This window comes from Melanostigma gelatinosum (assembly GCF_949748355.1).
Source record: "Melanostigma gelatinosum genome assembly, chromosome: 13".
Lineage (NCBI taxonomy): Eukaryota > Metazoa > Chordata > Actinopteri > Perciformes > Zoarcidae > Melanostigma > Melanostigma gelatinosum.
This window is the reverse complement of record NC_136646.1, coordinates 16,642,776-16,661,358: the sequence shown is the minus strand read 5'-3', so window position 1 is coordinate 16,661,358 and position 18,583 is coordinate 16,642,776. Positions and strand designations below refer to the sequence as shown.

General features: G+C 40.3%; 1 protein-coding gene and 1 pseudogene across 2 annotated transcripts in view; both read left to right on the top strand.

The window, feature by feature from the left end:
* Positions 1-3,526: 3,526 nt before the first annotated feature.
* On the top strand, positions 3,527-6,822 carry LOC306786846 (cytochrome P450 2K1-like; the record flags this gene model as incomplete). Its single annotated transcript, XM_079281735.1, has 7 exons — positions 3,527-3,641; positions 3,724-3,884; positions 4,035-4,214; positions 4,427-4,568; positions 6,091-6,275; positions 6,415-6,556; positions 6,635-6,822. The coding sequence occupies 7 exons, from the start codon at positions 3,527-3,529 to the stop codon at positions 6,820-6,822; spliced, it is 1,113 nt and encodes a 370-aa protein (XP_079137861.1).
* Positions 6,823-9,645: 2,823 nt separating this feature from the next.
* Positions 9,646-18,583, top strand: part of LOC306787417 — a 13,403-nt pseudogene continuing 4,465 nt past the window's right edge. Inside the window, exons 1-9 of the transcript in view lie at positions 9,646-9,855; positions 11,160-11,322; positions 12,097-12,252; positions 12,345-12,505; positions 12,656-12,835; positions 13,048-13,189; positions 15,213-15,397; positions 15,544-15,685; positions 15,764-15,940. The product of the transcript in view is annotated as an uncharacterized misc_RNA (transcript). The remainder of the gene's footprint in view (positions 9,856-11,159; positions 11,323-12,096; positions 12,253-12,344; positions 12,506-12,655; positions 12,836-13,047; positions 13,190-15,212; positions 15,398-15,543; positions 15,686-15,763; positions 15,941-18,583) is intronic.

Below are 18,583 nucleotides of genomic sequence, written 5' to 3'. Positions count from 1 at the left end.
AACGACCAGGGTGTAGAGGAATATGTCCTCTGGGACAGAAAGCGGGCTGAGACAGGTGGCGTCTTGGACGGGAGATGCTGAACTATCGACAGTGACGGCTGCTGGCGTGGCTCGCATGTGACTCTGGACATTGACTTTTCTGCTCTAGGAGAGAGAAGAAAGGAAAAAACACAAAAACCAAGAGGTTGTGGGTGTATTTTGTGTTTTCTGATATGTTCAACGTTTTGTATTCTGTACTTTTATGATATCTTTGAGAGGTGGATTTTGTTTTTGGGGATGAGGAGTATTTTACTTTTTAGCGTTGCTTTTTCTTCTTTTAAACTATGTTTTCAGATAGGATTCATTTTCTTTTTCCTGTCTTTATTTCAATGATATAATTTCATGTGTTGTGTTTCAATATGATTCAGATTCCCGTTGTTTTTCTGGGAATACCTGCTTTTGTGCATTTTTGACGATACAGAAGTTATGATGGACCTCTACTGTGAGAGTATGAGATGTTCTATTTTTCGTGTATCTGGTGCCATTCGAGAGAGGGTGTTAGGAGATGTGGCGAATTAGCCCAGATAGCATAGAAAATGGTTGATCTTCCGTTCACTGCGATGGACATTGTCAAAGGTTTTAGCCTCAATTAATCATGGTAGCTACCTTTTGTGTGATACAAGAACGGAGGTAGAGACAAGTCACGATTCGCAAGAGAGGGTGTTGAACACGGTGGAGATTTTGCGAAGTAGTGATGTCTCTACCAGCAAAGCCGTTGTTTAAATCAGGCATATGACTCTGAGTCTCTGAGGCGGATGTCCAAAACCCCTGTTGCACTGATGTGTACGGGTGGGCGCACACTCATTCACACACACACACACACACCCTCACCCCCCCCCCCCCCCCGATGCTCTCCTCGGTTCATGGGGAAGTCCAAGAGCTGAGCCAGCAAATTCACACAAAGAAGGAAGACTGAGACGCCACCTAGTCTAGAGAAGACAGAAGGGAAAATCCCAGACGAATTCACAAAGACAGAGTCAGCGGTTTCAGGAAGAACCTATGAGGCGGTCAGATCAGTAAGAGTAGCCTGGGGGGAAGCATAAATAACTTAGCCTTGACAGTGGCGTCGCTAAAAATGCTGAGGAGCTCATATGGACCACGAAGGCAGACCTGGCTTTCAAAGATTACGCTGAAGTAAGGGTTTTTGTGTCATCAATCAAGTGATGTGAAGGGTAGGAATCCGTTTGAAGTCAGACATCTGAGGCCCGGACGAGTATATAGGGGCAGTTTTGAAACAGCAGAGACACTTGGCGCAGGACCTTGAAGCAGCTTTGGAGAAGGAGTTGGACGGAGTCTCTAATCCCGTGCGGGCTCCGGCCTGCACGGAGGAGAACTTTAACTTTTTGCAGAGTCTCCGGACTTTGAGAGTCTGAGTTTTTAAGAAAACTTAGAAGGTTTTTTGAAGTCGAAACAGGAGAGAAAGCTCACTCTGTCCAGTCCTGCGCTGGGTGAATCATTAACTTTTTCCTCCGTAAGCTACACAGCATTACGTCTGCTGGCTGAGTCAGTGTTTTAAGATCCTTTGTCTGTAAACTACTCTGAAGGGGTTTTTGAATACTTAGGTGATTTTTCTTATATTTTTCAGTTAACGATTTTCCTCTGCATTTTGGACCAAGAGACTATACTTTGATTTAAATGCAAATAAATAAATAACGAATTAGTTTCTTCGACCAAGTCCTTTTCTTCATATTTTCCTGAGAATCGAGCCCAGAGGGGGGTTACGCCTCAGATGATCCCCTTCATCACCTGAGGTAAGTTGTGTTTGATCCAGCTCGGTACATTACTGATGGCATTCTTGAAATGCCCAAACCACACTGATACTTATTCTAATAAAAAAAAAAAAAAAAAATTAATAATTATTAATTTTTCAATTTTTTATTATCGGATTAAAAAATCGTGAGGGGTCACCCCCCAGATATCACGTAACACGGCCATTAACCAAAGCGCACTTATCACTATTGGTATCGGGACTGAAAAAGTTAGATCGGTGCATCCCTACCTAAAAGCATAACCATTCAAAAATATAGAGTGGTCCTCTCAGCCATTTGATTGTACTAGATCAATCTTTTTTGGGAATCAATTACAAACTATTGTGAGATTATGTATGATATAGAAAAATGGAATTGATAATGGGATTTTTGATTTTATGAGTGATGGACAGCTATACTGTAGGATACAAGATGTTTCAACCACTTTACTGCAGCTTATTATCATTATAAATATTATCATTATATCGGCAAAGATTAAAAGAAGAATAGCTAAGCAGTTAAACTGTCCCGACTCAGTTGAAACTGGTTTCCAGCATGTTCCTGTTCTGCAGCATATGAAGGAATGTCAATTACAATAGAAAATAGAAACAGAAACAAGAGAACAACAAAACGTTAACAGCTACACATACAGGTGGTTGCATGATTTCAATCAAATGGCATTTTGCAATTTGTAAGAGAGGTTATTGCTTTACTGTGATGTGGGATAAGTTATAATGATCACTGCTTTTTTTGTTTCATAGCTTTCCAAGAACTATGGATCAGTGTTCACAGTGTATTTGGGACCCCACAAAGTGGTGATTCTGGCAGGATACAAGACCGTGAAGCAGGCACTGGTCAACTATGCTGTGGAGTTTGGAGAGAGACAAGTCAGTCCAGGAGCCAATGACTTAAATCATTCACATAGTAAGTACAAAGCAGCAGATTTTAGTGATAACCACTCACAGTATAAGTTCATCTGACGCATATATTTGATCCAACGACAATGTTAACATCACACAGCTCACAGTCTGCAGCGGCTGCGTAAGGCACAGTTGTACTTTGAGCTAAAAGCTTCTTCCATGGGTGACGCTGTTTCAATTGCTCCGCAATGCAAATGTTGTGTAGTTTAGAATGCAAAATGAGTTCATACTGTTAAAGGGCATAGTTGTTGTGGTTAGCCTTGGTGATGTGTGTGCAAAGAGAACAACGTGTGATAGCCTGAGTGATTGCATTAGCCAGCCTTGGTCACTGATTCGGATAACTATTGACCCCAAGGAAGAAACTCTCAGGGCTATTCCTGAACCAGGCAGTGGTTCTGCCTGTCAGGACAGTCTTCATGGTGCAGGTGTAGGAAGCAGCACCTTGAGGAGCAGCCTGAAGTCCATCGTACATGTGACGTGGTTGAGACACTGACAGGCTTTTTGCATTAGAAGTTGATTAAGTCTTTGACAAGCCTTTGAACGTACTTCATCATCACAGAAGTCAGGGATTTGGGGGATTCATCCTCTAGGAACGATGAATGTACCAGATTGCGTAGCAATTCATCCAATAGTTCTCGAGATATCTGTCTGGACAAAAGTAGTAGACCAACCGACTTATTTTTCCATCGCTACAACCATGGTGCTGTGACGATGTAATCCAATTTCAAAAAGTTCAAATAACATTTGAGAAAAAGATGTGTACTTCATTTCACTTCAGGTAAAGGAATCATATTTGCCAATGGGGAATCATGGAAAGAAATGAGGCGTTTTGCTCTGAGCAACCTGAGAGACTTTGGGATGGGCAAAAAAGCGGCAGAAGATAAAATCATTGAGGAGATTCAATATCTGAACGAAGTGTTCGAAAGACATGAAGGTAACTCTTCTCCTGTATTGTATTGTGTCTTCATAAGGATTTCATATTGTTGTTTTGCTCATTCATCTTTTGTTTGTTTTAGGGAAACCCTTCAGTGCTACCCAGTCAATGAACTATGCAGTTTCCAACATCATCTGTTCAATTGTCTATGGCAGCAGATTTGATTACAGTGATGCAGAGTTTACATGTATGGTAGACCGAGCCAATGACAACTTTCGAGTTTCAGGCTCTCCTTCAATACAGGTACCACTTTGTCTTTCATTAAATAAACTATTAGATTTACCTTTTGTGGGTTATAGTGAGAATTACAGACTCATGTCATGCATATTGTGCCGTCGTGTTGTACAGATAATAACATGTTGAATTGTTTTGTTCTCTATTCAATTACAACAGTTGTACAATATTTACCCGTGGATATTTCAATGGGTGAGCAACAGGATGCGTCTCAGGAAGAATGTTGCTGAAAGCAGAAAACAAATAAAGCAGCTGATCGGACATTTACAAGAAACTTTGAATGCTCAGATGTGCAGAGGATTTGTGGACTCGTTTCTGGCACACAAACAGAAAATAGAGGTATTAAAATCAAGTGTGATATCACAATACAAGGTTTGAATCTATAATTATTCATTTGTTTTTTTTAATGACTTAATTGATGATTAACATGAATCCATAAAACTTCACCATTCTAATTCTATAAAAATGGCCAATAGCTCGAGGATGAAAAATGGCAAGAACGCCTTTTAAAATTAAGTTTTAACACATTTAATCTTTAATCTGTTCATAAGAATTTAGGGATTACGGAGTCATTCTACAACATGGACAACCTTGTGTCAACTGTTAGCAACCTCTTTGCTGCTGGTACCGATACGACAGCAACTACACTGAGATGGGCTCTGTTGCTCATGGCCAAATATCCTCAAATACAAGGCAAGTAATATGCTTAGAGCTGTTGCAATCAACTGGGGTACTTAACATAGTAGTAGAAGTTAAAATACAAAAATGTTACCTTAATTTGATGCAGTCAAAGATTGACAGGAAAGAGGGAGAGAACAGATGGAACAACATGCTGCAAAGGTCAATGGGTTGGATTTCCAATGAGCCCAATTTTTCGTGGCCATATGGAGCCTATGACTAGTAAATACAATTTTCATGTTGTATTTGTTCGAATAAAATCCAGTTACCTTGATATACCATTGTGTCTGCACCATTTGTGCAGTTGTCGTTTAGTTCATTACATTCTGACAGTAATCAATGAATCAAATGCTTTGACAAAACAAATCTGGTATCTGTGACTGTCGCAGGACTGTAATAAGCCCGACCAATCATTCAATTCTACTTGCTTAAATTCCTGCCTGCCTGCACGTGTTCTGCTCGTGCGTTCATTGCTCGTCACTGGAGTCTTCCACAAGCTGCTAGCTTGACAGCTGTGACTAACAATAGCCATGTTTGTTGTTTACGTTCATTATAATTTTTGGCCAATGGTATGAAGGCAGATCAATGTCAAAATCCACAAGCACAAATGAGATCCATGCACGTGTGTAGATCAGGCGTGTGCAGCTCAAACAACTATACACGCTTATTACTTTTGCGAGTACTTTCACGTCACTCCATGCAGAACATCTCTGCTCACGTGAGCAAAATTGAAGCCTGTGAGGAGAAAACCATGCGTTTAGGGTGAGGAGCGTCTCCTGGAGCACGACTTCTGTCACTGCTCTTTGGCTTTGGAGGAAGGCCGGAAGGGACGAGCTGTCAGTGCTGTCAACTCGGCATTTATCTTCAGCAGACTGGACTACTGTAACGGTGTGTTTACAGGTCTCTGTAAAAAATCCGTCAGAAAGCTGCAGCTGATTCAGAACGCTGCAGCTCGAGTCCTCACTAAGACCAGGAGGGTGGACCACATCACTCCAGTTCTGAGGTCTTTGCACTGGCTTCCTGTCCAACAAAGAATTGACTTTAAAATCCTGCTGTTGGTTTACAAAGCACTGAATGGTTTGGGACCAAAATACATCTCTGATCTGCTGCTACCTTACGAACCATCCCGACCCCTCAGGTCGTCTGGGACCGGTCTACTTTCTGTTCCCAGAGTCAGAACTAAACATTAAAGGTTCAATTTGTTCTGTCCATGGTATCATGCCTATTTGAACAGTAACACCTGGAAAAAGAACCCCATTGAAACTGTATGCACCAAAAGTACTTAACTTCCTTAGTTTCGACCGATTACTATGAGTGCAATGTTCTACCATCTGGTTGTAAAATGACACTAATGGCATTGAGATGAATTTTTCCTAGCTTGTGCTAAATTCTGTGATATAGCAATGTATTGTGCAGTGTGTTCACGCAAATGACTATAAAAAGCAATCATGTTCGTCTTTCTACAGACTTGGTGATAAAAACATGCTTTACTGCTGCTTTGTTTTTTAGCCACTGTGACTTCTTTTCTAATTTCCAGACCAGGTCCAGGCAGAGCTGAGTACGGTGGTTGGGAGCCGTCAGGTCAAGGCACAGGACCGGATGAACCTTCCCTTCACTGACGCTGTCATCCATGAGACACAGAGATTCACCAATATCCTTCCCATCTCTATTCCTCACATCACCAGCACAGATGTGACTTTTCAGGGCTATTTCATAAGAAAGGTAAGAATCTGACTGATGAAAAGAAGTCTTCCAGTTCACTCTGAAACATGATGCGACTGCATGCTTGATTCTAGAAAGCTGTATGTAGATGGTAGTGCTCTTTAAAACATTGTAAGCATTAATAAATGTCTCCTTCAAGGGGACCACTGTGTTTCCTCTTCTGACATCTGTTCTGTGGGATGAAAGTGAGTGGGAGAGTCCACGCACCTTTAATCCGGCCCATTTCTTGGACAAGGATGGGCGGTTTGTCAAGAGAGATGCCTTCATGCCCTTCTCTGCAGGTTAGCGAGCTCAGCAAACACTACTTTTCAATACCAATCAAAAGTTTTTCAGATTATCTGAAGCCTGTTTTCTCACAGGACAGAGGGCGTGTCCTGGAGAAAGTCTGGCAAAGATGGAGCTCTTCCTCTTCTTCACCTCCCTCCTCCAGCGCTTTCGTTTCACTCCTCCACCTGGAGTCCCAGAGGAAGAACTGGATCTGACTCCGGCTGTGGGCTTCATCCTCAACCCTTCACCTCATGAGCTGTGTGCCGTCAGTCGCCAATGAGGAAGAGAGCTGTAGCATGGCATTATACTGTAACTGTACATGCCCGTGACATGAATATTGTTTAACTCGCCCTCACAGGTAGCAGAACATACTGAGCAGCCGGAAAAGTACATCTATTTGTGTAAATATACAACAGTGGCATATAATGGCTGACGAGCTGTCTCACTCTGAATAAGTGAATACGTCCAAATTCCTACAGATTGTTCAAACTGTATACAAGTTACAAAGAAACACACGCTAGACACGGCTTCATTAGCCTATATATTGCTGCTTCCAGGTCACTGTTGATGATTTTGACAAAACAATGTACTTGGTTTTGTAGAATTTGTCATGGGTTTACTTTCTTATATTGCATAAATGACATATCATGTATTAGCCCACTATAAATAAATCAAGGCTTGCCTCTTCCTATTGCCGATAGCCCATGTAGCCTGCATCTAAAAATGACAAGAATGTACAATTATACACTGTTATTTTTCTGTTCGAGAGAAATACTTGACAATTAAAAATATTGGACTTACTGTTGTCTTTAATGTTTTTCTATGGAAAACAAAACAAATAACAAGTAATAATTCGTAGGACTTGATAAAGGGGAAAAATCCATTAAAACTGCTTTTAAATTATGATTTGGTGAGTTGCTCGTCAACCGTAATGCTGCTTCTTGCTAACTTGTATTGAGCACATAGGACCTTACATATTGGGAAACACTCTGTGTTATGGATCTTATCAGCTTTCTGACACATGGAATGATGCAACAACCAATAACTGCAATAACCTTTGAGGTGTTTTTGTACGTTTTTTTTCCATTTTTCTTGCTATGCATTTCACACTGTGTGTGTGTGGTGCAGAGAGTATGGAAACACATGATTCCTGATTTCATCCAGACTGTAGTAAAACAGTGCTATAATTGTCCTTAAATATTATAACTAAGAAATTGTTATTGCGCAGTGGACAAACTACTGCTGTGTCATCTTTAATGTAGAGCTGCTCCTTCAGGGAACTCCAGGAAATGCAATACAAAAACAAAACGGCTGTATATAGATAGTGAACACTGTATATAGATGGTAAAAACTTGAAATAGATGCCTTGCTCTGAGGGAGAATGATCAGCTCAATGTTTGAACCTCATTTCAGAGCGTGCCCAATTTATCACAGTCTCAAAGCCTTGATTGTACTTAAAATACGTTGTTGGAGCATTTATGTATTCTGTAGGAATATTTAGAAAAACATTTGAAGTTTCAAAAAAAACAAATGAGAAATGGATTCTCAGTTGCCTGCTTTTCATCCGTGTTCGAGATCAAAAAGGATATTCTCGGATGAATCGGTGATCACATTAACTTGAGGGTACAAATGACATTCCTACTCTTGGAAAATCCCTCTGACTTCACAGACGTGATATGAATGTATTTACTGTCTTACACGAAAGCAAAGAGCGCTCACAGTAATCAACCCTTTTAACAGCTTTGTATGATTTACAGCGCTTTCTTCACGTCACCAGATGTGTGTGTGTGCGCAAAGTAAAGTAGAAACTGACATTCCAGAAAGGCACAGATATGTGGCTTATTGGTCTTTTTAAAGGATTTAACCTCCTAATTTAGACTTTTGTTACATTTGTTCATGTTTTTGCACAATTTGTTTTCTCATTACATGTATGACTTGAATCAATTGCAATGTTATATACGTACAAATGGAAAGGTTTGCCCTGCTGATATTGAAGGTTTGAGTTATCTTGAAATACAGTGTATCGTATTTAACAAAGGGAATTTACGTCATTGTAACTGTGTACTTTACATGTACCATGAAACTGACCAACTGTATATGTGTCGCTATTCTTTTTAAATTAAATAATGCTCTATGCAAATTGTAGCAAATACCAGTTCCTGGTTGTGGTGGAAAAAAACGATTTAATAGTCGGTGTGTTTCTGGCCTGGTTGTACAGGATCCTGTCCCCACTTCTGTAGGCCTCCTCTTTAGCCCGACGAAGCTGCATGAGTCTTGCAGTAAACCAGGGTTTATTGTTGTTACGATGTCACAGTGTCAGTGAGCTCATCCAGGTCTGTAGCAGCAGCCCCAAAACACACTCCAATCAGTGCAGACAAAGGAATATGTTGGGGAATAACCGTATATGAGACCTCATATAATTTGGTACTTTGAACACAGCTTGTATAAACATGTTTTTAAAAGATTAACAGAGCATGTCCCAGAAAACTACACACCAACATCATTTGACCTGCAAAGAGGGCATCACATGATGAGTGGACCAGATGTGTTTTGTATTTGTTCAATCAAAGGGATTTGATTGGTGGACTGTGACGTAAGGTACAGTCCACCAACAGTTACAAAGTCAGACATTATAACTCTGACACTTTGTTGTAAACACATCCTTGTGTACACAAGAATAAACGGTCTCCGCTGGTTGCTGCTCCAACTACCACGTCTCTTCTCCTAATTTCGGCCACAACATAATGGTGGTGTTTTTGCCATAACATTGTCCCTGTTGCCCTCATGTCTCAGCAGTTTGTGACCCGTAGAGTCCCCATATTTGTATTAACAAGCCAAAAACGGATACTGGTGTAGACTTGTAGGACATTCTGTTATTTGAACAAGATCAGGTACTGTAAAGTTAATCTTCAAACAAACACGTTATTCAGCTTAGTCTCTCCTTTGCGATTTGCTGCTCTCCTGAGAGTTTGCAGAGTCAAGATGGGTGGGTAGAAAATGAGTCACCCGAGAGCTTATACAATAGCGTTCCAGGCCACATAAGTTTTGAGCTTGTGGTTTAACTGCAAGGTTTAGTCGGAGGTGTACCTTAACAGCGGAACAAATGTCTCTTTTTGAGGATTTCGTCGTCTACCTCTGCTCTAGTCCCACCGCTTTGTTAGGGGCCGTTGCTCTCCTGCTCGTCCTCCATCTCGTTTCCCATAGTTTCACCTCCCAGCCATTCGGAAAGGTGCCACCAGGTCCGAGGCCTCTTCCCCTGCTTGGCAACCTGTTGCAGCTCGATCTCAAGAGACCATACATTACCCTGTGTGAGGTGAGTTAAGCTGTCGTATCGCAAAAGAAATCCATTTTGTTATATATTTGAAGGTCCTTTCGTCATTAGAAATGTCCGCGATCTTAGACTCTACATTTTTTTTTTTTTTTTACAGCTTTCGAAGAAACATGGCTCTGTGTTTACCGTCTACTTGGGCACCAATAAAGTGGTGGTCCTGGCTGGATACAAGGCAGTCAATGTCTGTGCACGTGCCTGCCTAAATGAATCTGATTAAAGCAGATTTTTTATCAGTAACTGTTGATTTATTATAAGATTTGTAAATAGGACTTTCATCCATCTGATAGTAGCAATGCACCGATACTGGATCAGGTATTGGTGACAATTTGCTGATCAGTTATCGGATACCATTATTTTATTCAATAACAATTCTGCACATTTATATCTCTATATTTAATTGTTATGTTTTGTTCCGCACCTGTGTTCCTTTTGCTCATCAGACCTCCCCTGTACTTAAACCCCAGCTGTTCACCTACCAGTTGCCAGATTGTTTCAGTCATTTTTTAGTTGAGGTTTCCTGCGTCAGTAACTATTCCTTTCATTCCTGAAATCTGCTTTGTTTTGAACTGAGCCTCGGTAAAACATTGATTTTTTTGCAAACTCTGGTCTGTTTTCTGCGCTTGAGTCGTACTTTGATCATCACATCCACACAGTGAGGCATACAGCTTATCAAATAAACACTAGTATCGGATCAGTACTCTGTATCGGCCATTAACCAAAGCGCACTTATCACTATTGGTATCGGGACTGAAAAAGTTAGATCGGTGCATCCCTACCTAAAAGCATAACCATTCAAAAATATAGAGTGGTCCTCTCAGCCATTTGATTGTACTAGATCAATCTTTTTTGGGAATCAATTACAAACTATTGTGAGATTATGTATGATATAGAAAAATGGAATTGATAATGGGATTTTTGATTTTATGAGTGATGGACAGCTATACTGTAGGATACAAGATGTTTCAACCACTTTACTGCAGCTTATTATCATTATAAATATTATCATTATATCGGCAAAGATTAAAAGAAGAATAGCTAAGCAGTTAAACTGTCCCGACTCAGTTGAAACTGGTTTCCAGCATGTTCCTGTTCTGCAGCATATGAAGGAATGTCAATTACAATAGAAAATAGAAACAGAAACAAGAGAACAACAAAACGTTAACAGCTACACATACAGGTGGTTGCATGATTTCAATCAAATGGCATTTTGCAATTTGTAAGAGAGGTTATTGCTTTACTGTGATGTGGGATAAGTTATAATGATCACTGCTTTTTTTGTTTCATAGCTTTCCAAGAACTATGGATCAGTGTTCACAGTGTATTTGGGACCCCACAAAGTGGTGATTCTGGCAGGATACAAGACCGTGAAGCAGGCACTGGTCAACTATGCTGTGGAGTTTGGAGAGAGACATGTCAGTCCAGTAGCCAATGACTTAAATCATTCACATAGTAAGTACAAAGCAGCAGATTTGAGTGATAACCACTCACAGTATAAGTTCATCTGACGCATATATTTGATCCAACGACAATGTTAACATCACACAGCTCACAGTCTGCAGCGGCTGCGTAAGGCACAGTTGTGCTTTGAGCTAAAAGCTTCTTCCATGGGTGACGCTGTTTCAATTGCTCCGCAATGCAAATGTTGTGTAGTTTAGAATGCAAAATGAGTTCATACTGTTAAAGGGCATAGTTGTTGTGGTTAGCCTTGGTGATGTGTGTGCAAAGAGAACAACGTGTGATAGCCTAAGTGACTGCATTAGCCAGCCTTGGTCACTGATTCGGATAACTATTGACCCCAAGGAAGAAACTCTCAGGGCTATTCCTGAACCAGGCAGTGGTTCTGCCTGTCAGGACAGTCTTCATGGTGCAGGTGTAGGAAGCAGCACCTTGAGGAGCAGCCTGAAGTCCATCGTACATGTGACGTGGTTGAGACACTGACAGGCTTTTTGCATTAGAAGTTGATTAAGTCTTTGACAAGCCTTTGAACATACTTCATCATCACAGAAGTCAGGGATTTGGGGGATTCATCCTCTAGGAACGATGAATGTACCAGATTGCATAGCAATTCATCCAATAGTTCTCGAGATATCTGTCTGGACAAAAGTAGTAGACCAACCGACTTATTTTTACATCGCTACAACCATGGTGCTGTGACGATGTAATCCGATTTCAAAAAGTTCAAATAACATTTGAGAAAAAGATGTGTACTTCATTTCACTTCAGGTACAGGAATCGCATTTGCCAATGGGGAATCATGGAAAGAAATGAGGCGTTTTGCTCTGAGCAACCTGAGAGACTTTGGGATGGGCAAAAAAGCGGCAGAAGATAAAATCATTGAGGAGATTCAATATCTGAACGAAGTGTTCGAAAGACATGAAGGTAACTCTTGTCCTGTATTGTATTGTATTGTATTGTGTCTTCATAAGGATTTTATATTGTTGTTTTGCTCATTCATCTTTTGTTTGTTTTAGGGAAACCCTTCAGTGCTACCCAGTCAATGAACTATGCAGTTTCCAACATCATCTGTTCAATTGTCTATGGCAGCAGATTTGATTACAGTGATGCAGAGTTTACATGTATGGTAGAGCGAGCCAATGACAACATTCGACTTTTAGGCTCTCCTTCAATACGGGTACCACTTTGTCTTTCATTGAATAAACTATTAGATTTACCTTTTGTGGGTTATAGTGAGAATTACAGACTCATGTCATGCATATTGTGCCGTCGTGTTGTACAGATAATAACATGTTGAATTTTTTTGTTCTCTATTCAATTACAACAGTTGTACAATATTTACCCGTGGATATTTCAATGGGTGAGCAACAGGATGCGTCTCAGGAAGAATTTAGCTGAAAACAGAAAACAAATGAAGCAGCTGATCGGACATTTACAAGAAACTTTGAATGCTCAGATGTGCAGAGGATTTGTGGACTCGTTTCTGGCACACAAACAGAAAATAGAGGTATTAAAATCAAGTGTGATATCACAATACAAGGTTTGAATCTATAATTATTCATTTGTTTTTTTTAACGACTTAATTGATGATTAACATGAATCCATAAAACTTCACCATTCTAATTCTATAAAAATGGCCAATAGCTCGAGGATGAAAAATGGCAAGAACGCCTTTTAAAATTAAGTTTTAACACATTTAATCTTTAATCTGTTCATAAGAATTTAGGGATTACGGAGTCATTCTACAACATGGACAACCTTGTGTCAACTGTTAGCAACCTCTTTGCTGCTGGTACCGATACGACAGCAACTACACTGAGATGGGCTCTGTTGCTCATGGCCAAATATCCTCAAATACAAGGCAAGTAATATGCTTAGAGCTGTTGCAATCAACTGGGGTACTTAACATAGTAGTAGAAGTTAAAATATAAAAATGTTACCTTAATTTGATGCAGTCAAAGATTGACAGGAAAGAGGGAGAGAACAGATGGAACGACATGCTGCAAAGGTCAATGGGTTGGATTTCCAATGAGCCCAATTTTTCGTGGCCATATGGAGCCTATGACTAGTAAATACAATTTTCATGTTGTATTTGTTCGAATAAAATCCAGTTACCTTGATATACCATTGTGTCTGCACCATTTGTGCAGTTGTCGTTTAGTTCATTACATTCTGACAGTAATCAATGAATCAAATGCTTTGACAAAACAAATCTGGTATCTGTGACTGTCGCAGGACTGTAATAAGCCCGACCAATCATTCAATTCTACTTGCTTAAATTCCTGCCTGCCTGCACGTGTTCTGCTCGTGCGTTCATTGCTCGTCACTGGAGTCTTCCACAAGCTGCTAGCTTGACAGCTGTGAGTAACAATAGCCATGTTTGTTGTTTCCGTTCATTATGATAATTTTTGGCCAATGGCATGAAGGCCAATGTCAAAATCCACAAGCACAAATGAGATCCATGCACCTATGTAGAGGTCACGCGTGTGCAACTCAAACAGCCACGAACACTAATTACGCCTTTCACATCACTCCATGCAGAACATCTCTGCTCACGTGAGCAAAATTGAAGCCTGTGAGGAGAAAACCATGCGTTTAGGGTGAGGAGCGTCTCCTGGAGCACGACTTCTGTCACTGCTCTTTGGCTTTGGAGGAAGGCCGGAAGGGACGAGCTGTCAGTGCTGTAAACTCGGCATTTATCTTCAGCAGACTGGACTACTGTAACGGTGTGTTTACAGGTCTCTGTAAAAAATCCGTCAGAAAGCTGCAGCTGATTCAGAACGCTGCAGCTCGAGTCCTCACTAAGACCAGGAGGGTGGACCACATCACTCCAGTTCTGAGGTCTTTGCACTGGCTTCCTGTCCAACAAAGAATTGACTTTAAAATCCTGCTGTTGGTTTACAAAGCACTGAATGGTTTGGGACCAAAATACATCTCTGATCTGCTGCTACCTTATGAACCATCCCGACCCCTCAGGTCGTCTGGGACCGGTCTACTTTCTGTTCCCAGAGTCAGAACTAAACATGGAGAAGCAGCGTTCAGTTTTTCTGCTCCACATATCTGGAACAAAGTCCCAGAAAGCTGCAGGTCTGCTGAGACCCTCAGCTCATTTAAATCAAGATTGAAGACTTTTCTGTTTGCTGCTGCCTTTAATTGAACCACATTCAATTGATATATTAATCAATTTCCTGCATTTCTGCATTTTACAACTGCATTTTATTTCTTACACTGTTTTTTAATTGTTTTTGAAATCTCCTTTTCTTTTGCCTTGTGTTTTCATGCTTTTAATGGTTTCATGTGAAGCACTTTGAATTACCTTGTTGATGAAATGTGCTATACAAATAAACTTGCCTTACTGTCTTGCTAGATTTAGCAACTTTGGAACGAGTACTGCTCGCTACTTTCATTGGAAAAGACTATTACCAGTCGGCTTGCTATGACTAACTCTGACTTTAAGATATCCTGACTGCTGCAACCCAGGAGAATTAGTTTTTACTTCCAAACAGTAATTTGAAACTACAACTAACCAAAGAATAAAGGTTCAATTTGTTCTGTCCATGGTATCATGCCTATTTGAACAGTAACACCTGGAAAAAGAATCCCATTGAAACTGTATGCACCAAAAGTACTTAACTTCCTTAGTTTCGACCGATTACTATGAGTGCAATGTTCTACCAGCTGGTCGTAAAATGACACTAATGGCATTGAGATGAATTTTTCCTAGCTTGTGCTAAATTATGTGATATAGCAATGTATTGTGCAGTGTGTTCACGCAAATGACTATAAAAAGCAATCATGTTCGTCTTTCTACAGACTTGGTGATAAAAACATGCTTTACTGCTGCTTTGTTTTTTAGCCACTGTGACTTCTTTTCTAATTTCCAGACCAGGTCCAGGCAGAGCTGAGTACGGTGGTTGGGAGCCGTCAGGTCAAGGTACAGGACCGGATGAACCTTCCCTTCACTGACGCTGTCATCCATGAGACACAGAGATTCACCAATATCCTTCCCATCTCTATTCCTCACATCACCAGCACAGATGTGACTTTTCAGGGCTATTTCATAAGAAAGGTAAGAATCTGACTGATGAAAAGAAGTCTTCCAGTTCACTCTGAATCATGAAACATGATGCGACTGCATGCTTGATTCTAGAAAGCTGTATGTAGATGGTAGTGCTCTTTAAAACATTGTAAGCATTAATAAATGTCTCCTTCAAGGGGACCACTGTGTTTCCTCTTCTGACATCTGTTCTGTGGGATGAAAATGAGTGGGAGAGTCCACGCACCTTTAATCCGGCCCATTTCTTGGACAAGGATGGGCGGTTTGTCAAGAGAGATGCCTTCATGCCCTTCTCTGCAGGTTAGCGAGCTCAGCAAACACTACTTTTCAATACCAATCAAAAGTTTTTCAGATTATCTGAAGCCTGTTTTCTCACAGGACAGAGGGCGTGTCCTGGAGAAAGTCTGGCAAAGATCGAGCTCTTCCTCTTCTTCACCTCCCTCCTCCAGCGCTTTCGTTTCACTCCTCCACCTGGAGTCCCAGAGGAAGAACTGGATCTGACTCCGGCTGTGGGCTTCATCCTCAACCCTTCACCTCATGAGCTGTGTGCCGTCAGTCGCCAATGAGGAAGAGAGCTGTAGCATGGCATTATACTGTAACTGTACATGCCCGTGACATGAATATTGTTTAACTCGCCCTCACAGGTAGCAGAACATACTGAGCAGCCGGAAAAGTACATCTATTTGTGTAAATATACAACAGTGGCATATAATGGCTGACGAGCTGTCTCACTCTGAATAAGTGAATACGTCCAAATTCCTACAGATTGTTCAAACTGTATACAAGTTACAAAGAAACACAGGCTAGACACGGCTTCATTAGCCTATATATTGCTGCTTCCAGGTCACTGTTGATGATTTTGACAAAACAATGTACTTGGTTTTGTAGAATTTGTCATGGGTTTACTTTCTTATATTGCATAAATGACATATCATGTATTAGCCCACTATAAATAAATCAAGGCTTGCCTCTTCCTATTGCCGATAGCCCATGTAGCCTGCATCTAAAAATGACAAGAATGTACAATTATACACTGTTATTTTTCTGTTCGAGAGAAATACTTGACAATTAAAAATATTGGACTTACTGTTGTCTTTAATGTTTTTCTATGGAAAACAAAACAAATAACAAGTAATAATTCGTAGGACTTGATAAAGGGGAAAAATCCATTAAAACTGCTTTTAAATTATGATTTGGTGAGTTGCTCGTCAACCGCAATGCTGCTTCTTGCTAACTTGTATTGAGCACATAGGACCTTACATATTGGGAAACACTCTGTGTTATGGATCTTATCAGCTTTCTGACACATGGAATGATGCAACAACCAATAACTGCAATAACCTTTGAGGTGTTTTTGTACGTTTTTTTTCCATTTTTCTTGCTATGCATTTCACACTGTGTGTGTGTGGTGCAGAGAGTATGGAAACACATGATTCCTGATTTCATCCAGACTGTAGTAAAACAGTGCTATAATTGTCCTTAAATATTATAACTAAGAAATTGTTATTGCGCAGTGGACAAACTACTGCTGTGTCATCTTTAATGTAGAGCTGCTCCTTCAGGGAACTCCAGGAAATGCAATACAAAAACAAAACGGCTGTATATAGATAGTGAACACTGTATATAGATGGTAAAAACTTGAAATAGATGCCTTGCTCTGAGGGAGAATGATCAGCTCAATGTTTGAACCTCATTTCAGAGCGTGCCCAATTTATCACAGTCTCAAAGCCTTGATTGTACTTAAAATACGTTGTTGGAGCATTTATGTATTCTGTAGGAATATTTAGAAAAACATTTGAAGTTTCAAAAAAAACAAATGAGAAATGGATTCTCAGTTGCCTGCTTTTCATCCGTGTTCGAGATCAAAAAGGATATTCTCGGATGAATCGGTGATCACATTAACTTGAGGGTACAAATGACATTCCTACTCTTGGAAAATCCCTCTGACTTCACAGACGTGATATGAATGTATTTACTGTCTTACACGAAAGCAAAGAGCGCTCACAGTAATCAACCCTTTTAACAGCTTTGTATGATTTACAGCGCTTTCTTCACGTCACCAGATGTGTGTGTGTGCGCAAAGTAAAGTAGAAACTGACATTCCAGAAAGGCACAGATATGTGGCTTATTGGTCTTTTTAAAGGATTTAACCTCCTAATTTAGACTTTTGTTACATTTGTTCATGTTTTTGCACAATTTGTTTTCTCATTACATGTATGACTTGAATCAATTGCAATGTTATATACGTACAAATGGAAAGGTTTGCCCTGCTGATATTGAAGGTTTGAGTTATCTTGAAATACAGTGTATCGTATTTAACAAAGGGAATTTACGTCATTGTAACTGTGTACTTTACATGTACCATGAAACTGACCAACTGTATATGTGTCGCTATTCTTTTTAAATTAAATAATGCTCTATGCAAATTGTAGCAAATACCAGTTCCTGGTTGTGGTGGAAAAAAACGATTTAATAGTCGGTGTGTTTCTGGCCTGGTTGTACAGGATCCTGTCCCCACTTCTGTAGGCCTCCTCTTTAGCCCGACGAAGCTGCATGAGTCTTGCAGTAAACCAGGGTTTATTGTTGTTACGATGTCACAGTGTCAGTGAGCTCATCCAGGTCTGTAGCAGCAGCCCCAAAACACACTCCAATCAGTGCAGACAAAGGAATATGTTGGGGAATAACCGTATATGAGACCTCATATAATTTGGTACTTTGAACACAGCTTGTATAAACATGTTTTTAAAAGATTAACAGAGCATGTCCCAGAAAACTACACACCAACATCATTTGACCTGCAAAGAGGGCATCACATGATGAGTGGACCAGATGTGTTTTGTATTTGTTCAATCAAAGGGATTTGATTGGTGGACTGTGACGTAAGGTACAGTCCACCAACAGTTACAAAGTCAGACATTATAACTCTGACACTTTGTTGTAAACACATCCTTGTGTACACAAGAATAAACGGTCTCCGCTGGTTGCTGCTCCAACTACCACGTCTCTTCTCCTAATTTCGGCCACAACATAATGGTGGTGTTTTTGCCATAACATTGTCCCTGTTGCCCTCATGTCTCAGCAGTTTGTGACCCGTAGAGTCCCCATATTTGTATTAACAAGCCAAAAACGGATACTGGTGTAGACTTGTAGGACATTCTGTTATTTGAACAAGATCAGGTACTGTAAAGTTAATCTTCA